This window comes from Hemiscyllium ocellatum, chromosome 2, assembly GCF_020745735.1.
Source record: "Hemiscyllium ocellatum isolate sHemOce1 chromosome 2, sHemOce1.pat.X.cur, whole genome shotgun sequence".
NCBI classification, from domain to species: domain Eukaryota; kingdom Metazoa; phylum Chordata; class Chondrichthyes; order Orectolobiformes; family Hemiscylliidae; genus Hemiscyllium; species Hemiscyllium ocellatum.
This window is the reverse complement of record NC_083402.1, coordinates 4,672,964-4,697,921: the sequence shown is the minus strand read 5'-3', so window position 1 is coordinate 4,697,921 and position 24,958 is coordinate 4,672,964. Positions and strand designations below refer to the sequence as shown.

The following is a 24,958-nucleotide window of genomic DNA, read 5'->3' as shown; positions in this document are numbered from 1 at the left end:
TGCACTCAGGGATACAGGACAAACTCCAATGTTTGCAGATGAAACAAAATTCAAAAACCCAGTGAAGAGTGAGGAAAGTGCTGACAGGCTCTGGGGCATATAGGCTGGTGAAATGGCCAGCCAAATGAAAGTTAACACTGGGAAGAGTGAAGTGACACATCATGATAGGAAGAACAAAGAGGGGTGCGATAAATGGTGTAAATAACAAACTTAGCATGGCGTTGCAAAAGATGGACAATGATTAAAGCATGCTGGGAAATCAAACCCAGCCTTGACTAAAGTGACTGTGCTAATCCACACGCTGCAGGATCCAGACAGGCTACAGCTGCTCACAGACGGTTTACAAACAAACCTGACAGCTACAGACCCTGCAATACACACCTGAAGCTGGACTTGAATGGGACAATGGAATGTCACCCTCGGGACAATTGGGAGCAGGGAGTAATTCAATCGACATGGAGGTGCCCAGTACCCTTATTTGGAGGAGGCTACTGGCTGAGATATTCCTGATGAAGGGCTTTTGCCCAAATTGTCGATTTTCCTACTCCTCAGATGCTGCCTGACCTGCTGTGCTTTTCCAGCACCACTCTGATCTAAACTCTAGTTTCCAGCATCTGCAGGCCTCACTTTTGCCTCATACAATATGTACACGACCGACTTGTGTAAACAGAAACAAAGGAGGAGCACATTCAGCTCCGAGGTGAATTACTCGATCTGTTACACAGGCTAGGATTGCAAAATTAATCTGAAAAAGACACAAATTCTACAGCCTAGGGTCACATCCTTGTGAATGATAATCACCCACAGGAAAAGGGAAATAGACTAAAAGCGATTAGAGACCATAGAACGACTCCCACTCCCCCGAGATGGTCGTGCACTTTGATCCTTCCTTGGGTTAGTGGGATAGTGCAGAAACCACATTGATGGGTTCACCATCAAAGCAGCCCCAGTCTCAGAGTTACTGATAAAGGACGCTGCCTGGAATTGGACACCTCAACACACAGAGGAGTAACTGAGTTACAACACGCCCTCACAACAGCTCCTGCCTGACTAGTTCCCAACCCTGATTTACCATACGCCCTCGAAGCTGCAGCCACAGACCAGACGATAGCTGCTGTTCCACTGCAAGAGTGACACGGTAGGCAAGGGCCAGGGGCTTATGTCTCCAGGGTCCTACAGCCCGTGGAGCAAGGGCTTTCCATGTGGGAATGGCACCACCACACAGTCTTTTGGGCAGGCCAATACTTTGACTACATTATTGGTTTAAACCCACTGACCATACTGACTGAACATACACCAAACCAGCTCCTGCTGGACAGCCCAATCAAAGATGGCTCAGTGAGACAGATTCGAGCCACGCAATGAACTCCACTGCTTCAGAGTCGGGACATCACGGTCAAACGTACCAAGGTGCCTAGCTTCCTAGCTGATGGCCTGAATTATGGAGGAGACCCACATGACTGCCAAATCATAGCCACAAAACACCCCACTGGCACTTTTCTGACCCAAACAGCTGGGAAAACGGTTAGGGATGAGACAAGAGAATAACCAAGCAGACACAGCCATCGGAATTTATGTAGGTGGAGCCTCCACTGGACAGGATGGCATGTGGATCACCGGCTGTGGGATACACATGACCAACACTCAGGGACAGCTATTGTTTCAATTAGCCAACTCAGTGCCCAGGCTGTGGAACTAACAGCTGTGGCTTATGTAGTTAGCCACTCCAACCTGTTCCTCCACCCACAGATATATTTTCCAACAGTATGTGTGTGTGCAACAACCTCACTGAATTCTTACCACTCTGGGAAGCAAAGGTTTAATTTCTCCCAATGGGAAATCACTACCAACAGCCTCCTTTATTACAGTATGGACTGCAGTCTGCCCGTGGAAGGCAATACAGTATAATTAAAGTTAAACACCACCACAAGACATCCCAGAAGGTAACTACAGAGCAGGTGAATTCTCCATAAAATGTTGCTCATGTTGGAAAATTGTGGCAGTTACCTATAGGTGAGCAGGCCAATGCAGTTACTGTAAGTCAGACTAACGTAGAAGACCTTCGACAAGAGCAACATCGTGATGACCCGTTAAAACAGATTGTGGCAGGGATTTATCCAGATGCCTAAGCTATGTGGAAAGATTCCCTGCAAGTACATGATGGGTTAGTCGAAAAGGCAGGAGTATATGTAGTCCTGACTCAGGACAGGAACCACATTATTTACTAATTCCATGATGGCATGGGCACCAGGGAATCGAGGCTGTGACAGAACACTTGAAGAACTGTGTTGGCACACACGTCCAGTGGAAGGGCCCTGGACAAACCTCCAAGTTGACTCTATAGGTGCCCTGCCTCCATGTGAAAACAGATACACCTACATCCATGACATCATCGACACTTTTACAAAACGGATCGATGCATTTCCCATTGGGGCAAACACAGTGAGAACAACAGGCCAGATCCTCACACAACAGGTGTTCACGAGATGGGGTTTACCCTGCAGTATCGAGTCAGATCAGGGAACCCCATTTCACCAGCCAAGTAATGCAAAATGTGATGACCATGTTTGGTATCAAACAGGAATTCCACATCACTTACCACCCCCAATCCAGTGGGATCACAGGCAGAATGAACCGCAGACTGAATGTGCAACAGAATAACAAAACCTAGGAGACAGTGCTTCCATTTGTCCTCATGGTGAGGAGATACCACCCAACTCAGATACTTAACGGTATCCCCACACCATGGACAGAAGACTCACTCAGAACAGACTCACTCAGACTGTCAGGCAGCAGTTCCTGATGACTCCAAAAGGGGGAGTGACAGTATACCAACAGGGACACCCAGAGCAGGCGAGCTCAGACTCCCAGACGGTAATTCCAGATGTCTCCAATAGGGGGCATGGCAAGGCCCATGTCTGGGAACCCAGAGAATTACAGATTAAACAAAACTAATGCAAACTTCCAGGTGGCAATTCCATCTTTCTCCAATAGGGGGACGGATAGCACACCAACAGGAGAACAGGGAGGATTTGATACAGACACCCCAGAGACAGAGGATTCAGACTCTCTGTTTGGTGTCTCTTTGACAAATGCACTGATTCAATGATCCAAGTGAAGAAACAGCTCCTGATAGCCACTCAAGGGAAGGTGCAACTGTTTCTGGTGATCAAAACTCTCATGCAGCTCACACCTCTTCCAGCTTTATTCCTCTGCACGCTGAGGAATTTAACCAAGTTATAATTCTTCAATTTTCTGCTCATTGGATAGAATCTCCAAGTCAGATTCTTCATGGTACCCTCACCTTCATCTCTATGACCCACATTTAAACTGGTCTCTGTCAGTCAGGCCAGCTTCACTTTCGTTTATATTTCAATGATTGATCTCTTGCAAGCCCCGACACATTCACTCGTCTTTGAAACATTGGTCTTCATGACCACCTTGTCTCAGATTTTGTTTTTCTCCTAACCACATCATGGTCAGGTCATTTAAACAGTCCTAACCTCTACCGCTAGAAACCAAGGTTGGAGCCTAATAGGCCTCTAACCCCAATCTAACATTCCACCTGGGATTCACATTACCATGTTCTGTTTTTGTTTAAAAAAAAAGTGGAGGAGGGGGAGGTCATCTACATCCTGAGCATATCCATTGTATTGTGTCAAAACAGTTCAGCTATTAAACAAGGATAACAACAGATCTCTCCCCAGGGTAACCACGGACCACAAGCAAGAGCTATTTCATCACATCAAATAATCCAGGATGCACTTATCAATTCATTGCCGCTTTCAGTGGTTGGGATAGTTTGTTTGTTTTTATTTGTAAAATATTTAAGCTCACCTATTAATACAAGCACTTGAGAATTCTTTGTTCAGTTAAGTAGTTTAGACCAGTGTAGACATCCTGTGGTTACCCCCCTGTTGTGCACTCTGTGTGGTAGGGTACTTGAAACTGACCCTTTAAGGCAAGTCCCCAATGACTCTGCTTCCACCATCACAGCTGGCAATGCATTCCATACATTCACAACTCTCTGCATAAAGAACCTGCCTCTGACGTCTCCTTTATACCTTCCTCCTAATATCTTCAAACTATGACCCCTCGTACCAGTCAATCCTGCCCAGGGGAAAATTCTCTGGCTATTGCCTCTATCTATTCCTCTCATTATTCTGTACACCTTGATCAGGTCTCATCTTCTTCCTCCTCTCCAGAGAGAAAAGTCCGAATTTATTCAATCTTTCTTCATAAGGCCAGCTCTCCAGTCCAGGCAGCATCCTGGTAAACCTCCTTTGCACCCTCTCCCAACTCTCTGTATCTTTACTATAGCAGGGCGACCAGAACTGGACACAATATTCCAAGTGAGGTCTATTACATATGGATGGATACTGTTCTGCCTCACTGAGGTAGCATGTTTAAAATCAAGTTGCATTATTCCCTGAGTTGTCACAAAAGTTAGTTTTTATAGAAGTCCATAACATTCTCCTGAGTTTTAGACTAAAGATGACAGAAGGCACAGACTAGGTTTCTGGATTTCACAAGGATTACTATTTATCACACATAAATAGACTCTAATTCCACAGAAAAATGATGGACCATTGAGCTATAACAACATGAGTTAAAACTCTAAGATGCTCATGAACCAAGTCCCCTTAAAAGCAAGCACATATTGTACACACACAGAAACACACACACGCGCGTGCACACACACACACGCGTGTGTGTGCACACACAGACACAGACACACAGACAGAAACTAAAGTGGAAGGAACACACAGAAAACAGTTTCGCCAATCCCTGTTTGCAGGATCCGCTGAGATGATTCTTGTGCTGATCAGAATGCTGCTTCTCCAGATGCTGTCACTGGTTTACTAGAGATACAGTGTGTGGCTTATAAAAGGTCTGACTTACTCATTAAAGGTCAGAACTTACTGCAACTGCTGAAGGAAAAGACAATCAGCTGGTTATCCTCAGATTTAAAGTAGCTTTTCCTGCCGGGAACAGAGCTGATTAGATTAGATTAGATTACTTACAGTGTGGAAACAGGCCCTTCGGCCCAACAAGTCCACACCGACCCGCCGAAGCGCAACCCACCCATTCCCCTACATTTACCCCTTATCTAACACTACGGGCAATTTAGCATGGCCAATTCACCTGACCCGCACATCTTTTGGACTGTGGGAGGAAACCGGAGTACCCGAAGGAAACCCACGCAGACACGGGGAGAACGTGCAAACTCCACACAGTCTGTCGCCTGAGTCGGGAATTGAACCCGGGTCTCTGGCGCTGTGAGGCAGCAGTGCTAACCACTGTGCCACCGTGCCGCCTACTGTGCCACTGTGCTACAGATGATGAACAGTTCCTCAGAAAGTGGAGGTCGGATGGCTTCTCCCTGTCATGTTCATATCCACAAATTGTTCAATTATCTGGGAACCAATCACATAGTTGTTTCTGGCTGAATCGCCACTTGTCCATGTCTCCAGTTCGTCTGCACCTTCTTCTGCTGCTGTCTGACCCAGCAGCTGTGTAAACAACACTTACAATGAGTGTCAGGTTACTTGCTTTCAAAAGTGTGCAGTATCCCATAAACACTTAAAAATACACTAAGAAAAAAAGGTACAATTTTTTTTTTAAATTAAAAAACACTTTTGAAGAATAATAATGCCAAGTTTCTGAGCTGGTAAGTTCCATGACATTCCTTGAATTTGATCTGAGAAACAATGCAACCTCAGTTACACAGGTTCAGTTCTTATTCGCTCCTAATGAGTCTTCACCACAGCTGCATAGGTTACATCCGCTAGAAAGAGACAGAAATCAGAGCTGATGATAATTATAAATTCAGTTTAAAAGTAAATACAGGAAAGGGGCATATTTACCCAAATATCAGTCCCATCACTATCAGAGTAGTTACAGGAAAGGGAAATATTTACTCCATCAGTTGTACATTTCCCCCTCATTCTCTTTATGACGTTCACAAATACATTGGGAGAGACAAGCTTTTTGAGAGACAGTCAAGTGTCATCCAATGGGATAGTGGAGAGACTGTTTGCTTTCTGATTGGTGGAGTAAAGGAACATCCTAATGAAGATGAACAGACCGACGGGCCAATGACAACAGCATCCTGGTGAGGGAATGGGGCTTTAAGGTCATGTGATCAAATCTCCATAATAGCGCCACCCAAAGTTGGGGTCTCAAATAACAAGGAAATGGATCACCCAGGCCCAACTAGCACTGTCCCACACATCGGAGAATGGGCTTCAGGGATTGGGATAGGAGAAAGAATTAGGATTAGGATTCGGAAAGGACAAACCTGACTCACTCTCTTCTGAATCAGCAACCCGGAGAGTCTTGTCACCTTGAACTGAAAGAGAATAGTCTGTTAGTGAGGAGGATGTATTTTAAATGTTTAGAAATCCCACGATGTGGGAAAAAAAGTATGTAGCTGGTTACCTTTTCTGTTGCTGTCAAACACGATGCTGGCATAGGTACAGGAGTCAGGCTGAGCTGTAATACAAACAGGATTCACTCTGAAACTGCCTTACTGCATTCGCTTTCTGACTCGAGAATCAAAGAATCATACAGAATCATGGATTCACATCACAGCTTTACCATTGGAAAATGTTCAATGAACTGCAGGAGAATCAGACATCAAACCATATTCCGAGTTATTTGGACAGGTGGTGTTCCAACACGCATGTCTTAAGGAGTGACTTAAGAGGGGGAAGGAGAGTTGGAGAGGTTTAGACAGGAATTCTCACAGTCTTGGAGATTGAAAATTAGACCCCAGTGATGTTACTATTCCAGTCCGGTGAAACCACCACCACACATCTCTCTCTAATGAGTGTAGTATAGAATGGTGCTGGAAAAGCACAGCAGGTCAGGCAGCATCCGAGGATCAGGAAAATCGACATTTCGGGCAAAAGCCCTTCATCACTTTAATCTAGACTCTGATCTCCAGAACCTGCAGTCCTCACGTTTGCCCAGCTTTTCCTCTCTAATGAGAGAACAGCCTGATGCCCTCTGGGACTATGGTGAGTTTACATTTACAGGAAGGGATATGGAGGAGCCAGATTTGGAAATACTGTGAGTTTATGAGGATGACAGACCCAATGCCGTGGAAGAATTTGAACGTGAGAAGGATAATCTTTAATTTTATTTCTTTTTCAATTCATGAGCAGTTCTGGGCACCACACCTTGGGAAGGATATTCTGACCTGAGAAAGAGTGTGGTGCAGAATGATGACATCAGGTCTCACAGAGTTAAATTACAAGGTGTGGGATCACAAATTATGTTTGTATCCTGTTACACTGGAAGGTGTGGGATGATTTGATTGAAGTTCTCAAGAAAAGAAGAGCATAAACGATCTTTCCACTTTCTCCATCTCGGGAAGTCTCAGATGCCTTCCCATGGGTTTCCTGATTCCATGATTCCCAAGGAGAAAGTGAGGACTGCAGATGCTGGAGATCAGAGCTGAAAATGTGTTGCTGGAAAAGCGCAGCAGGTCAGGCAGCATCCAAGGAGCAGGAGAATCAACGTTTCGGGCGTTTCATTCAATCATTTCAGCTCCATGATTCCCAACCCTATCCTAGGGTTTCCAATTTTCCCACAGTCCCATGGGTCAGGTTACAAACCCTGCACCCAGCACTCTGAGCCAATCCCCTCCATTGCAGAGGGAAACACATCCTGCTCCTCCACAATGTACATCCAGTCGGTCCATGATTTTAAAGAATCACGGTTCACAGTGTCTCAGAGATATTGGGGATCACAGTTTACATGAGGGAACTTATTGGGAGTTAAATTCAAAGTGTGCCTCTTGCTAAGGCATACCTTTTATGCTCCCCCTTCCACAACCCACTTACCATCCCCTCACCATGCTAAGATGTGGCACTTTGATGCCTATTGCCAGGTATTTCAAGTGAATAATACTTTCCTGGAGATATTTTTCAAACACCTTGATTAGAGATATTATTACACACCTCTGGATCAAGTGGGACTTCACGGAGACCTCCTGGCTTTGAAGGAGGGACATTACCACTGTACCACAAGACCCCTAATGGTCTTAATCATAGAGTAATAGAGATGTAGAGCACAGTAAAAGGCTCTTTGGCCCATTGAGTCCATGCTGGTCAAAACCAACCATCTACCCTTTCCAATTCTATTATCGAGCAGTTGCCCAATGCCTTATACATCGAAATTGCAAGTGCACACCTAAACAGGTCTTAAACATTATGAGGGTTTCATGTCTGTGTCACCCTTAAAAGCAATGACTTCCAGATTGCCGCCATCCTCTGAGTGAAAAGGTTTCCCTCACATCTCCGATAAACCTCTAACATTCATCAAAGATCCTGAGACATCACCTTCCCAACCCACGACCGCATCCAGCTAAACATTCAGTGGCAGCAGATCAATGGGAACACCACCACCTGCAAATTCCCTCCAAGGCACTCACCATCCTGGCTTGGAAATATATCATCACTCTTTCACTCGTGTTCGGTCACAATCCTGGAATTCACTCCCTAAAGGCATTATGGGTCAACCTCCAGCACGTGGACTGTAACGGTTTAAGAAGGCATCTCATCGCCATCTTCTCAAGAGATCAACAAGGGATGGGCAATGAATGCTGGCCAGCCAGTGACATGCATGTTTCATGATTGAATAAAAACAATCGCCCTGCCCCGTACCTTAAATTAATGCCCCATGGTCACTGATCTCCTCTCAATCTCCTCCTCTCTGGAGAAAACAATCTATCCAAATTCTCTTCAGAATTGAAACTCTCTAGCCCAGGGAACATCCTGGCAAATCTGCTCTTTACCCTCTCCAGATCCCTCCCATAATGTGGATTCCTGAACTTCACATAATTCTCTAGCTGTGACCTAACCAATTTTTCATACAGTTCCAGCATAACCTCACTGCTCTGTATTAAGTCCTATTGCTCATTATGTCTTACTTTGCTTTTTCTGTCCTGCCCAAGTGTATCACCTCACCCTTATCCATGTTGAATACTGTTTGCTACTGATCAGTCTATCTGACCAGCCCGTATAGATCCTCTTGTTGTCTAAGGCTATCCTCCTCGATATTTATTACCCCAACTATTTGTTTATCATCTGGGACCATATTAATCAACCCTTCTTCATTCAAGTCTAAATCATTTATGACAAACCACAAATAGCAAGGGCCCCAACAGTGACCCCTGTGGGATCCTCCAGGACACACACTTCCAGTCACAAAAATGCCCCTCGACCATCACCCTCTGTTTCCTGCCAGTCAGAAAATTATGCATCCAATTTACCCCAAATTACCTTGGATCCCATGAGCTCTCACCTTTGCTATCGTTCTCCCATGTGGAACCTGGTCAAAAGTTTTGCCGAAATCCAAGAAGACACAAGAACATCAGAAATAGGAGCAGGAGAGGGCTATCTGACCCCTTGAGGAGAATGTGAGGACTGCGGATGCTGGAGATTAGAGTCGAAGAGTGTGGAGCTGGAAAAGCACAGCTGGTCAGGCAGCATCTGAGATGCAGGAGAGTCGTCATTTCGAGAAGCCTTCCATTAGGAAGAAAGATCCTTCCTGATGAAGGGCTTATACTCGAAACGTCAATTCTCCTGCACCGCAGATGCTACCTATCTGGCCCCTCGAGCCTGCTCCATCATTCAATAAGATCTCTTTTAAAATCTATCTCCCTTTGCATTAAAAAGATGCATCAAATTCTACACATCTGCACATGCTGGAGAGTCAGAGTTAAACAGTGTGGCACTGGAAAAGCACAGCAGCTCAGGCAGCAACTGAGGAGCAGGAGGGACAATGTTTTGGACACTAGCCGTTCACCAACCTGATCTGCCACATGTTTTGACACAGAGTTTAGACTGACTAGCCTGACGTTTCCTGGTTTATCCCTTGTTCACTTCTTGAGGTACCACACTGGCTGTCCTCCAGTCCTCCAGCACCTCTCCTGCAGCTGGAGAAGAATGGAAAGTTATTTCCAAAGCCCCTGCTATTTTCTCCCCTGCCTCACTCAACAACCTGAGATACATTTCATCCTGCCCTGGAGATTTATCTACTTTTTGCTGCCCATACCACTCAGCAGTTCCTCTCTCTGTTAATTTCTTTAATCTTATCACAGACTATCTCCCCGATTTCTACACCAAAATCATCCCTCTCACGTCTGAACACCAACATAAAGTTGTCAATTACAGCTTGGGTTCATATATCCTCTGGGTTCAAGTTTCAATTACAACCATGGTCCTTGTTGTCTTTTTACCATGAATATTCCTTTAAATATTTTGGATGCTTCTTTATATTACCTGTCAGTATACTTTCATATTTCCTTTGAGCACTCCGAATCTCCACTTTAATTTCCCACTTGCACATTTTATAATCCTCCAGAAATTGCTACTGTTTTGAATTATCAGAATCTGCCATAAGCCTCCCTTTTCCCTTCATCCAATGCTGTGTATTCCTCAGTATTCAAGGTTCACTGGATTTGTTGGTCCCACCCTTTAGCCCTGTACCCTCCTTATTTCCTTCTTCAATGCATCCCATTGCATACCTGGTCTGGCCTACATGTGACTCCAGTCCCACAAAAGGACACTGCTGTAAGGTACAGTAATTGTTGAAGAATGGGAGGGGCTGTCAGTGAGCAGATTTATACAGGGCTACAAGGTGCCACATGCTCAAAGAGGAAGCCAATGTCATCAGGAAGTGATGGAAAGCAGCAGCCAGTCTCAAAGATTGCACTGCAGCAAGTCTGCATTTAGAAACATTGTACAGGATGGTTTTCCATTTACTTTGGTAAATGGAGGGTACGGAAACAGATATTTTAATATAAAGACACAGAGATTTGCCTCCTCTGACTCATTGAGGTGAGGAAGCAAATTGTTGGGAGCTTGTACAGAATCCTTGGATTCTGTTTAGTCCTAGGACAGGTCCCAGAGCACTGGAGAAGAGCCACCATTGTTCCTTTGTTTGAGGGCAACAGGGATAATACAGGAACTTACAGGCTGGTGAGCCTTACGTCCGTGGTAGGGAAAATATTGGAGAAGATTCTTAATGATTGGCTTTCCACAATTTGAAAAAATATCTTCTTATTAACACGAGGCAACATGGTTTTGTGCAGGAAGGTCATGTCACAGAAACTTGATTCAGCCTTTTGAGCAAGTTTCATGATTGACAACGACAGGGTGATAGATATTGTCCACAGGGACTTTCGTAAGGCCTTGGACAAAGTTTTTCATGACAGGCTGATACTGAAATTGAAGTCACATGGATCTGCGGAGAGGTGGTAAGATGGATGCAGAATTGGCTTAGTCATAGAAGACAGAGAGTAGTGGTGGAAGAGTGTTTTTCTGACTGGAAATCTGTGACCATTTGTGATCCACAGGAGTCAGTGTTGGGGCCCCTGTTAGTTCACAACATTTATAAATATTTTGGAGAATATTGTAGGTGGGATGATTAGTAAGTTTGCAGATGACACAAAGATTGAAGGAGCTTTGGATAGTGAGGAAGATTGCCAGAGGATACAGCAGGACATATAAAGGCTGTCAACTTGGGCACAGAAATGGCTGCTGTAATTTAATTTTGAGAGACATGTGGTGATGCATAAGGTCTAATGCAAGAGGGAAGTATACAGTAAATGGTACAACCCTTAGAAGCATTGAAGAGATCTAGGGTAGCTTACTCACTCCTGGTTCAGTCCTTCCTTCACTCCTGCTGCAGGCCTTCCCTCACTCCTGGTTCAGTCCTTCCTTCACTCCTGCTGCAGGCCTCCCCTCACTCCTGGTTCAGGCCTTCCTTCACTCCTGGTGTGGCCCTCCCTTAATTCCTGACACCTCACTGCAATTATATCGATCTTTGGTGAGATCCCATCTGGAATGTGGTGAACGGATCGGATTTCCATATCAACAAAAAGATTCCCTTGTTACAGAGTGAGAGTCATACACTGTCGTGAACCAGGGAATACAGTCTCAGAATGAGGGATAGGTGGTTGGAACTGAGATGAGGGGGAATTTATCGTTTTGAAGTAGTTAATCTTGGGAATTCTCTCATCAGAGAGCTGTGGAAGCTTAACCATTGAGTATGTTCATGAATGAGATTGATAGATTTCCCGGCATTAAAAGCATTGAGGGGTAACGGGATGGTGCAGGAAAGTGGTGTTGAACTACAAGCTCAGACATGATCCTCTTAAATGGTGGAGCATCTTGTCCTTAGTGGAGAACATCCTGATACACATTCTCCTGACCCTCCCACTTCCTATGGCTGTGGGAATCCTCCCAAAGACACACTACAGCTTTAAACCTTCCAATGGAATCACCAACATGACCTTTGTTGTCAGACAAATCCAAGTAAAATGTCAAAAACAACACCAGGAACTCTGTATTACATTTCTCAACCTGATCACAGCAGATGACTCAGTAAATCACTTGCTGAGACATACTCTTAAAATTTGGAATGTCCAGAAACTTCTTCCAAATTCTGCAACTGCTTTGGGATGACTTGACATCTTCAGGAACGGATGGCTTCAAGGAACAGGACCAGAGTAAAGCAATGCTGTGTGATAGCTCCATATTATCTATAATCTACCAAACAGCAGCTTTGACCTCTGGTGTCAGGATTAAACACGGCCCAGATAGAAATCTCTCAACCTCAGTCTCATCCATGCCAATAATAAAATGACCACAACAGACCCACATAAGATGCAGTACGCACTGCTAACATCACTGTTGTTTTCACATTCTGCACCCAACTAGCAAGCCACCCTTGATCTCTTCAATGCTGCAAACAAGGGACTTGGTCAATGCTTGAGTGTTGCTAAACCAAAACACAAATCACTGGTCAGTTCAATATTCTACCTCTTGTATATGCTAAGACTCCGGGATACATTTAGCACTCTCAGTAGCTTGGGAGGCACCTCCCTCCAAAGGGTGCCCAGGGCTGACATCACTGGCTCTGCCCATCATTGCCAGTCTCAGTCCAGCCCATAGGTGACCACGAGGGCACTCTGCTTCTCAATGCCCATTGGGGAAGAGATCCAACACTGGGTCAGCTGAGACAGCTCAACCTTCCAGAAACTATGGCAGTGACTGTTTGACAACAAAGCTCTCCACAAGGCAGCAAAAAGTCCTTGCTTTCATCATCAGTCGGTGTAAATGTTGGGAGACTCACAATGCCACTGGGGAGGGAATTCCAGGATTGTGACCCAGTGACAGTGAGCGAACGACAATATATTTCCATGTCGGTACAGAGTGGGTGGCTTGGAAGGGAACTTGGAGCTGGTGGTGATCCCGTGTAACTGCAGTAACAAACAGGAATGCAGTGACTGCATCCTCACGGTCAGGAAACTGAACAGTGTTTGGACACATTCCCTGTTCTTCCAAAGACACAAACTTCAAAAGCTTTTGCCTCTGTATTTTTGAAATCATTTCATTGTTTGTGTGTGTTTGGGACTTCTTCAATTCATTAACCAACTACTGCAGCTTGTGAACATTTGGTCATCTTGCAGGATGTTTTATAATGTTTCAATTCACAATCACCTTGTTAAATACAAATCGTTCTGAGTCTCAGAGGTCATTAAGGGGTGCCACGGTGGCACAGTGGTCAGCACTGCTGCCTCACAGCACCAGGGACTCAGGTTCAATTCCCACCTCGGGCAACTGTCTGTGTGGAGTTTGCACATTCTTCCCATGTCTGTGTGGGTTTCCTCCAGGTGCTCCAATGTCCTCCCACAGTGAAGGATGGGGGTGAGGGATGGGGGGAGGGGGTGTGAGGGATGGGGGTGAGGGATGGGGGGAGGGGGTGTGAGGGATGAGGGTGTGAGAGATGGGGGAGGGGGTATGAGGGATGGGGGAGGGGGTATAAGGGGTGGGGGTGAGAGAGATGGGGAGGGAGTATGAGGGATGGGGGAGGGGTATGAGGGGTGGGGGTGAGAGAGATGGGGAGGGAGTATGAGGGATGGGGGAGGGGGTATGAGGGGTGGGGTGAGGAATGGGGGGAGGGAGTGTGAGGGATGAGGTGATGGGGGTGAGGGATGGGGGTGGGGTTGAGGGATGGGGAGGGTGTGTGAGGGATGGGGGAGGGGGTTTGTGAGATGGGGAGAGGGTGTGAGAGAAGAGGTGAGGGGATGGGGGGTGAGGGAGGGGGAGAGGGGGTGAAGGAGGGGGAGAGGGACGGGGAGAGGGAGGGGGAGAGGGGGGAGGGAGGGGTGAGAGGGGGTGAGGGAGGGGGAGAGGGAGAGGAGAGAGGGTGAGGGAGGGGGAGAGGGAGGGGGAGAGAGGGTGAGGATGGAGGAGAGGGAGGGGGAGAGGGAGGGGGTGGAGGGCGCAAGGGAGGGAGGAAAGGGAGGGGGAGGGTGGAGAGGGAGTGGGGAGAAGGGGAGAGGGACGGGGAGAGGGTGTGATGGAGGGGGCGAGGGTGTGAGGCGAGGGAGGGGGTCGAGGGTGGGGGAGAGGGTGCAATGGAGGGGGCAAGGGAGGGGGAGAGGGTCTGGGGAGGGCGAGGGTGGCGGGAGAGGGTGTAAGGGAGGGAGTTGAGGGAGGGGGCGAGGGAGGGGGAGAGGATTTGAGGGAGGGGCGAGAGGGTGCAAGGAAGTGGGATGAGGGGGCGAGGGAGGGAGAGAGGGTGTGAGGGAGAGGGCGAGAGAGGGGGAGAGGGTGTGAGGGAGGGGGCGAGGGAGGGGTGAGAGGATGTGAGGGAGGGGTTCAAGGGAGGGGAAGAGGTTGCGAGTGAGGGGGAGAGGGTGTGACGGAGGGGGGCGAGGGATGGGGAGAGTGTGTGAGGGAGGGAGGGGGGTGAGGGGGGAAGAGGTTGCGAGGGAGGGGGAGAAGGTGTGAGGGAGGGGGGTGAGGGAGTGGGATGAGGGAGAGGGGGTGTGGGAGGAGAGGAGGAGAGGGAGGGGGAGAGGGGTTGAGGGAGGGGGTAGAGGGTGTGAGGGAGGGGGGCGAGTGAGGGGGTAGAGGATGTGAGGGAGTCAAGCGAGGGAGGGGGAGAGGGTCTGAAGAGGGGTGAGCGGGTGAGGGAGGGGGCGAGGGTGTGAGGGGGGTGAGGGAGTGGGGAGAGGGTGTAAGGGAGGGGGAGAAAGTGTGAGGGGGGCGAGGGAGGGGGGAGAGGGTGTGATGGAGGGGGATGAGGGAGGGGGGCGAGGAAGGGGGAGAGGATTCGAGGGAGAGGCAAGCGGGTGCAAGGAAGGGGGATGAGGGGGCGAGGGAGGTGGAGATGGTGTGAGGGAGGGGTGCGAGGGAGGGGTGAGAGGGTGTGAGGGAGGGGGCAAGAGTGGGGGAGAGGGTGTGAGGGAGGGGTTCGAGGGAGGCAGAGAGGTTGCGAGGGAGGGGGAGAGGGTTTGAGGGAGGGGGGGCGAGGGATGGGGAGAGTTTGTGAGGGAGGGGCGTGAGGGAGGGGGATGAGGGAGAGGGGATGTGGGAGGAGAGGGGGAGAGGGAGGGGGGAGAGGGGGTGAGGGAGGGGGTAGAGGGTGTGTAGGAGGGGTCGAGGGAGTCGGGAGCGGGTGTGAGGGAGGGGGGGCGAAGGTGTGAGGGAGGGGATCGACGGTGTGGGTAGGCGAGGGGGGTAGAGGATGTGAGGGAGTGGAGCGAGTGTGGGGGAGAGGGTCTGAGGAGGGGTGAGGGTGTGAGGGGGGGGCGAGGGTGTGAGGGAGGGGGATGAGGGAGGGGGTGAGGGTGTGAGGGAGGGGGGCGAGGGTGTGAGGGAGGGGGATGAGGGAGGGGGAGAGGGTGTGAGGGAGGGGGGAGAGGGTGTGAGGGAGGGGGTTGAGGGAGGGGGTAGAGGGTGTGAGGGAGGAGGGCGAGGGAGGGGGAGAGGGTCTGAGGAGGGGGAGGGGGTGTGAGGGAGGGGGGCAAGGGAGGGGGCAGAGGGGGTGAGGGATGAGGAAGGAGGGAGTCAGTGATGGGGGAGGGGGTGTGAGGGACAGGAGAGGGGGTGAGGGATGGGGGAGGGGGTGAGGGGGAGGGGCTGGAGGTTGAAGAGGACCCTGTGAGCTGAGGGAGAGTAGGTTTAGCCAGGTCAGTGAGATGGTCAGGAATGGAGAGAGAAGGTTATTGTCAGGGACTCGGTGATTGTCAGCATGTCTTAGAGTGAGTGACTGTCTGAACCCTGACCTCAGCCCCGACCCCGACCCTGACCCCGACCCTGACCCCCACTGACCCCGACTCTGACCACAATTGACCCCGATCCTGACTACCACTGACCCCGACCCTGACTCCCTCTGACTCCCACTGACCCCGACCCCAACCCTGACCCCCACTGACCCCGACCCTGACCCTCACTGACCCTGATCCTGACCCCCACCCTGACCCCCACTCACCTTTCCCGGATCCCCACTGACCTTTCCCTGACTCTGACCCTGACCCCCACTGACCCTGACCCCCACTGACCCTGATCCCCACTGACCTTTCCCCGACCCTGACCCTGACCCCCACTGACCCTGACCCCCCACTGACCCCAACCCCACTGACCTTTCCCTGACCCTGACCCTGACCCTGACCCCCACTGACCCTGACCCCCACTGACCCCAACCCCACTGACCTTTCCCTGACCCTGTACCCGACCCCCACTGACCTTTCCCCGGCCCGGACCCTGACCCCATTGACCTTTCCCTGACCCTGACCCCCACTGACCTTTCCTTGACCCTGACCCCGACTCCCACTGACCATTCCCCGACCCCATCCCTGATTCGGATCCTGACCCTGACCCCGACCCAGATCCTGACCCTGACCCAGATCCTGATCCTGACCTTTCCCTGACCCCACCTGACCTTTCCCTGACCCCACCTGACCTTTCCCTTACCCCTACCATGACCTTTCCCTGACCATGACCATGACCCCGACCTTGAACCCGACCCCCACCTTACCTGACCCCCACCAGATCCTGACCCAGGCCCTGATCCTAACCCTGACCCCCTACCTTACCCTGACCATGAATGTAATTGTGACCCAGACCCTGACCTCCACCCTGACCCTGATGCCTGACCCTGACCCTGACCCTGATGCCTGACGCCTGACCCTGACCCTGACCCTGACCCTGACCCTGAATGGATTGTGTCTGGTCTGCCCTGGTCAGAGGGGGATAGGGTCCTGTCTAACTGCTGTCCCCTCTCCCCCTGCAGAGCCATCCACTGCCAGTGGAGTCCGTTCAGCCCCTGGAGTGAGTGTGAGGGCTGTAACAACACCCAGGTGAGTGAGCGCAGCCTCTCGCCACACTGAGGTGAGTGTGAGATGGAGGAGCAGGCTGTCTGACCCTTCGAGCCTGTCCACTATTTAACAAGATCCTTTCATGGTCTCCGATCCCCTCACCTGTGTTTTCACCATATCCCTTAACTCCTCTCGTTTTCAAGGAGCTTTAAAAACAATTACTAAAATAATGTCAACCACTTCCCTGGGCAGGGAATTCCACAGATTCACAACCCTCTGGGTGAAGAAGTTCCTTCCCAGTTCAGCCTGAAATCTGCTCCCCCTAATTTTGAAGCTATACTCTCTTGTCCTAGTTTCACTCGCCAGTGGAAACATCCTCCCTACTTCCATCTTATCTATTCCCTATATGTTTCTATAAGATCCCGTCCCCCTTCATTCAAAATTCCAATGAATATAACCCCAGTCTATTCAGTCTTCCCTCATAAGCCAACCCCCTCAACTCCGGAATCAACCTAATGAACCTCTGCACCCCCTCCAGTACCAGTACAACCTTTCTCTAGTGAGGAGACCAAGACTGCACATGGTTCTCCAGTTGTGGTCTCACCACACCCTGTACAGCTGCAACATAACCTCCCTGCCTTTAAACTCAATCCTTTCAGCAATGAAGGACACAATTCCATTTGCTTTCCTAATTACTTGTTGTACCCGCAGACTAACCTTCTGTGATTCTTGTGCAAGGGCACCCAGATCCCTCTGCATAGCAGCATGCTGCAACTTTTTAACCATTCACGTAATAATCCTTTTCACTGTTACTCAAAATGGATGACTTTATTAACATAATATTCCAAATGCCAGACCTTTGCCCACTCAGTCAAAGTATCTATGTTTGTCTGCAAAGTTTCACAGTACTCTGCGCACTTTGCTCTGCCACTCATCTTAGTGTCATCTGCAAACTTTGACACATTACATGTGGTCCCCAAATCCAAATCATCTATGCAATTGTGAATAATTGTGGTCCCAACACTGATCCCTGAGGCACATCACTAGTTACTGAATGCCAACCAGAATAACACTCATTTATCCCCACTCTTTGCTTCCTGTTAGTCAACCAATCCTCTATCCATGCTAATACTTTACCCGTAACGCCATGCATCTTTAACTGATGCAACAGCATCTTGTGTGACATCTTGTCAAAGGCCTTTTGGAAATCTAGGTACACCACATCTACTGGGGCCCCGTTGTCCACCTTGCTTGTGATGTCTTCGTAGAATTCCAAAAGATTAGTTTGGACAGCAGTTACACAGGGCCCTGTCCCCCTCTGACCAGGGCAGGTCAGACACAATACACTCAGGGTCAGGGTCAGGGTCAGAGTCAGGATCAGGGAAAGGATCATGCCCATCATGAACACATGCTGCTTCTGCTCAACGGGACAATTTTATTGAGATGCCTTGCTATTTCTTCCTTGATAATAGACATGGTGGCACAGCAGTTAGCACTGCTGCCTCACAGCGCCAGAGACCCGGGTTCAAATCCCAACTCAGGCGACTGACTGTGTGGAGTTTGCACTTTCTCCCCGTGTCTGTGTGGGTTTCCTCCGGGTGCTCCGGTTTCCTCCCACAGTCCAAGGATGTGCAGGCCAGGTCAATTGGCCATGCTAAATTGCCTGTAGTGTTAGGTGTAGGGGTATGGATGGGTTGTGCTTTGGCGGGTCGGTGTGGGCTTGTTGGGCTGAAGGGCCTGTTTCCACACTGTAAGTAATCCAATCAAGCATCTTCCCCACTACAGAGTTTAAGCTAACCAGTCTATAATGCCCCATCTTTTGCCTACCATACTTTTTAAACAGTAGTGTCAGATTTGCTGTTTTCCAGTCTGCTGGGACTGCTCCAGAGTCCAGCAAATTTTGGAAAATTATCACCAGTGCACTTGCTATTTCTCCCGCCATCTCTTTAAGTACCCTGGGATGCATTCTGTCAGGGTCAGGAGACTTGTCTATCCTTAGCTCCATTAGCTTGCCCAACACTACCTTTTCCGTTATAATGATTGTTTCCAAGTCTTCACCTACCTCCGTCTCTTTGTCAATTACTGGCATATTATTTGTATCCTCCACTGTGAAGACAGATACAAAATACCTGTTCAATGCCTCGGCCATTTCATCATATCCAATAACTAAATGCCCCTTCTTATCCTCTAAAGGAGCAACATTTACTTTAGCCACTCTTTTTTTGTTTTATATATTCAGAGAAACGTTTGCTATCTGTCTTTATATTCTGTGCTAGTTTTTTTTTCTCATGTTCTAAGAACAAAGAACATTTATCTCACTTTTCTTTATAGGTGTTTTTGTGGCTTTCTGTTGACCTTTAAAGTGTTCGCAATCTTCTAGTTTCCCGCTGATCTTGGCCACTTTGTATGCCTTCTCTTTCAATGTGATAGCCTCCCTTCTTTCCTTAGACACCTAAGGCAGATTACCCCTCCTCTTACAGTCTTTCCTTTTCACTGGAATATACTTTTGCTGAGCACTTTGAAAAATTGCTTTGGAAGTTCTCCACTGCTCAACTGTCTCAACATAAAATCTTTGATTCCAGTCTACTTTAGCCAAGTCTTCCTTCATTCTATTGTAGTTTCCCTTGTTTAAGCACTAGACCCTTCTATTGGATTTTATCTTCACATTCTCCATTTGTATTCTAAATTAAACCATACTGTGACTGCTTCTTCCATTAGGATCCCTGACTATGAGATCATTAATTATTCCTGTCTCATTACACAGGACCAGATCTATGGTCGCTTTCTCCCTCGTCGGTTCCATTACATGGTGTTCAAGAAAACTATCTCGGATACACTCACCCATCTCCTCCTCAAGGCTACCCTGACTGCGCTGGTTTGACTAATCTACATGGAGATTAAAATCCCCCAGGGTCATTGCAGGACAATTTTTGCAGGCCTTAGCTATTCCCTTGTTTAGTGGCCACCACAGTGTGATAGCTGAAAATGTGTTGCTGGAAAAGCGCAGCAGGTCAGGCAGCATCCGAGGAACGGGAGATTCGACGTTTCGGGCATAAGCCCTTCATCAGGAATTTCCTGTTCCTTGGATGCTGCCTGACCTGCTGTGCTTTTCCAGCAACACATTTTCAGCTCTGATCTCCAGCATCTGCAGTCCTCACTTTCTCACCACAGTGTGATGTCATTATTTGGTGGGCTATCAGGGACATCTTCTTCTTGGAATTCCTAATTTCCACCCAAAAGGGATTTAACTTCATGCTCCATTGAGCCTATGTCATCTCTCAGCACTGCTCTGATCTTGTCCTTGACTATCAGAGCTACACCACCTCCCTTACCTTCCTGTCTGTCCTTCCGAAATGTCCAGTACCCCTGGATATTTAATTCCCAGTCATGACCATTCTGTAACCATGTCTCCGGGATGGCTACCAAATCATATTCGTTCCCAATGATTTGTGCCGCTGTTTCTGAGGACAACAGGGCACGAGAATACACGATGGACAACAGGACCCTGAGGATCAGAGGGACCTTGGGATACATCTCCATTGGGAATTTGTTGGGGATTTTATCCAGGATTGGCCAATCACACAGCGGCTGCTTTGTCCTGGATGGTGTTGAGCTTCTTGAGTGTTGTTGGAGCTGCCCCCATCCAGGGCAAGGGGGGGAGTATTCCATCACACTCCTGCCTTGTGCCTTGTAGATGGTGGACAGGCTTCAGGAGATATTCTCATTGACTTGTCCAAAGGGGCCTGGGTGAAGGGGAGTGAGGAGACCTGGTGATACTGGCAGAAGGTGTGAGGAGGTGAGATACAGTCAGGATTGAGGGAGGAGGGACTGAGCCTGGAGAATGGGCAGTCCGTGGTGATTAACTCGGAATGTGCTGCTTGCTGACTTTATTAACCCAGCCCGTCCCAACTCTGTATCAAACTGACCACGCCCGTGAGTGACTGGTGTGGCCTGAGACAGGTTTCAGAGGAGAATAAACAGATGGTGGAAAGTTCTGGAAGGTGGAATGAGCTGGACCCTTGTGAGATATGGTGTCCAACACAAACAGTTGTGTGGCTGTCCGTGTGTGTGTGTGTGTGTGTCTGTCCCCGTGTGTGTGTATCTCTGTGTGAGTGTGTATTTGTCTGTGTGTGTGTGTGTTTGTCTCTGTGTGAGTGTGTATTTGTCGGTGTGTGTGTGTCTCTGTGTGAGTGTGTATTTGTCCGTGTGTGTGAGTGTACGTCTGTCCGTGTGTGTGTGTTTGTCTCTGTGTGAGTGTGTGTCTGTGTGTGTGTGTCTGTCTGAGTGTGTGTGTCTGTGTGAGTGTGTATTTGTCCGTGTGTGTGTGTGTGTTTGTCTCTGTGTGACTGTGTGTCTGTCCGTGTGTGTGTGTGTGTGTGTTTGTCTCTGTGTGAGTGTGTGTCTGTCTGTGTGTGTGTCTGTGTGAGTGTGTATTTGTCCGTGTGTGTGTGTGTTTGTCTCTGTGTGAGTGTGTGTCTGTCTGTGTGTGTGTCTGTGTGAGTGTGTATTTGTCCGTGTGTGTGTGTGTGTGTTTGTCTCTGTGTGAGTGTGTGTCTGTCTGTGTGTGTCTGTGTGAGTGTGCATTTGTCTGTGTGTGTGTATTTGTCCGTGTGTGTGTGTGTGTGAGTGTATGTCTGTCCCTGTGTGTGTGTTTGTCTGTGTGTGTGTGTGTGTGTCTGTCTGTCTGTCTGTCCGTGTGTGTGTGTGTGTGTTGTGTGTCTCTGTCTGTGTGAGAGTATGGGGTGGGTGTGGGTGTGGGGCCGTGTTGGAGGATTACACTGTTGGATTAACTGTGTACACGCTGTTACAGACTCGCTGGCGATCAGTCAGGGACTATGCTCAGTTCGGAGGGCGCCAGTGCCTGGGCAGCAAGTTTCAGTTCCAGTCCTGTTCAGCGACCAGAGGCTGCCCAGTGGACGAGGGATGTGGAGAGCATTTCCGATGTGCTTCAGGTTCTGTATCCGCACACTCTCACCTTCACAGGGGGAGGGTGGCCATTAGAGAGAATCCCACTGACCAATCCCCTGGCTCAGAGAGCAAGGCCAACTCTCCACAACTGCTCATTCATAAACCCTTCCGCAGGCAAACAGCAGGGACTCCTATTGCCTTGGGCTTTTCTGAGGTCAGGATGGGGGGCACAAACACTGGGAATTCATCATCTGGAGAAGCTGGTGTTGGACTGGGCTGTAAACATCACACGTCACCAGGGAACAGTCCAACAGGTTTACAGTCACGCCTCGACCTACAAACTTAATCCGCTCTGGGACCCGGTTCACGAACTGAAACGTTCACAAACTGAATCAATTTTTCCCGTTGTTTGGATAGTGTAAGAATGCATGGACAGCTGTTCACAGCGCACGCGCCAAAGACAAACTGAATGGGATCACGCGGGGACCGAGAGCTTTTGCGTTCAACAAACGCGTGGCAAAGCAGAGCAATGAAACCACGTGGTCGCACACGGGTTTTTTGTGTTCGTACCTTCGTTCGGACCTTGACTTTCATACGTACATTGAAGCAAAGTTTTACGTACAATCCTGTTCGCGAACCGATTTGTTTGTGAGCACGGTCGTTCGTATGTCGAGGCGCTACTGTATTTGGAAGCACTAGCTTTCAGAGTGCTGCTCCTTCATCAGGTGGTCGTGGAGTATAAGATCATAAGGCACAGAATTTAGACCAAAATATCGCAGTGTCATTCAACTGAAATGATATATTGGACAGGCCTAGATTGTTAAATCTTTCATCTTTTAGAATGGGGGTTGCAGGTTTCGATCATCAATATGTAAATCCCAGAACTTCTGCAAAGTCACGTTCCCAAGATAACTTAAAGTTTTAATTTTAAAAAAGGTGACATCTCAGCTCAGACAGGCGTGAGGTTAGAGTCTGTCTGAGCCCCAGTCTTGAGTCAGACTAGTTCTGTTTCCGAAAAGGAATTTATAAAATGTTCCATGGATTGCCTGCCTGCAGACTGTGTGCTTTTTGAGCAAAAATAGAATGTGTCTGTAAATACAATTCTGCAAACGTAAATTCACCGCATAGGTTCCCCGTGGGAGACTGATTAGCAAGGTTAGGTCTCAGGGAATACAGGGAGAACTAGCCATTTGGATACAGAACTGGCTCAAAGATAGAAGACAGAGGGTGGTGGTGGAGGGTTGTTTTTCAGACTGGAGGCCTGTGACCAGTGGAGTGCCACAAGGATCGGTGCTGGGTCCTCTACTTTTTGTCATTTACATAAATGATTTGGATGCGAGCATAAGAGGTACAGTTAGTAAGTTTGCAGATGACACTAAAATTGGAGGTGGAGTGGACAGCGAAGAGGGTTACAACAGGATCTGGGCCAGATGGGCCAATGGGCTGAGAAGTGGCAGATGGAGTTTAATTCAGATAAATGAGAGGTGCTGCATTTTGGGAAAACAAATCTTAGCAGGACTTATACACTTAATGGTAAGGTCCTAGGGAGTGTTGCTGAACAAAGAGACCCTGGAGTGCAGGTTCATAGCTCCTTGAAACTGGAGTCGCAGGTACATAGGATAGTGAAGAAGGCATTTAGTCAGACCTACGAAAATCTGAGGCCGAATGTCCTGGACCACTGAAGTGTTCTGCAACTGGGAGGGAACCCTCCTGCCTGGTGATTTTTGTTCGGTGTCCACTCATCCATTACCATAGCCTCTGCTTGGTCTCACCAATGAACCGTGCTCCAGGGGCATTGGACATTTAGGTGACCATCCTCCAAGGCTGACTTTGGGACAGGCAGCAACACAGAGTGGGCTGAGCAGAGGCTGATAGCCAGGTTTGGTCCCCATGGGGATGGCCTCAGCTGGGACCCTGGGTTCATGTCACACTGCAGGTGACCCCCAATGCACTGCACACACACGCACACATATGAACACACACATGCATACACGTGCGCGCACACACACACGCGCGTGCACACACACATATGCACACATGCACACACACATGCACACATGCACACACTCTCGTGCACACACATGCACACACACGCACACTCTCGCGCACACACACGCGCACACATGCACACACGCACACACACATGCACACAGGCACGCACCCACACATGCACATACGCGCACACACATGCACACACACACACACACTCATGCACACACACATGCACATATGCACATATGCACACACACACATGCACACATGTGCACACGCACACACATGCACACATGCATACACGCACACACATGCACACACGCACACACTCTCGCGCACACACACATGCACACACACGCACACACACGCACACATGCACACACACACATGCACACACACATATGCACACATGCACATACACACACACGCACACATACACACACACACACACTCTTACATGCTGTCTCACTCACGCAGACCCTCTCTCTCACACACACATAAATCCCACACCCCCCCACAATCACACCCATGCGCACAGTCTCTCACAGATTCTACTCCATCACACACACCCGTTACCAACCATGCACGCACACAAACACAAATTCTTTCACATGTGCACATCACTCTCTCTTTCTCATTCACACACACACACACACACACACACACACAGATATACGTCTATGCGGTGAATTTCCTTTTGCAGATACATTCTCTTTTGCTCAAAACACACACAATCTGCAGGTAATCAATGCAGTCAGTCAATTCATTTTATAAATTCCTACTTGAGTCAGAACCAGTCTGACTCCAGGCTGGGAAACAGACAGACAATTTGATTGAAAATAGTCAACATGGTTTTGTCAAGGGTAGGTCGTGTCTCACAAACCTCAGAGTTTTTTTGAGAAGGTGACCAAGCATGTAGATGAGGGAAGGGCA

At 48.6% G+C, this 24,958-nt stretch overlaps 1 protein-coding gene and 1 long non-coding RNA gene across 2 annotated transcripts in view; one reads left to right on the top strand and one right to left on the bottom strand.

The window, feature by feature from the left end:
* Positions 1-5,660: 5,660 nt before the first annotated feature.
* Positions 5,661-6,477, bottom strand: LOC132826403 (uncharacterized). Its single transcript, XR_009645875.1, has 3 exons — positions 6,442-6,477; positions 6,302-6,346; positions 5,661-5,788 (listed from the first exon to the last, which is right to left on the bottom strand). It is a non-coding gene; the product is annotated as an uncharacterized LOC132826403 (long non-coding RNA).
* A 5,586-nt stretch (positions 6,478-12,063) lies between these two features.
* Positions 12,064-24,958, top strand: part of LOC132829809 (complement component C7-like) — a 68,532-nt gene continuing 55,637 nt past the window's right edge. The window contains exons 1-3 of the mRNA XM_060847176.1: positions 12,064-12,113; positions 17,101-17,167; positions 21,936-22,077. Of these exons, the coding sequence (XP_060703159.1) occupies positions 12,064-12,113; positions 17,101-17,167; positions 21,936-22,077 (259 nt within the window). The remainder of the gene's footprint in view (positions 12,114-17,100; positions 17,168-21,935; positions 22,078-24,958) is intronic.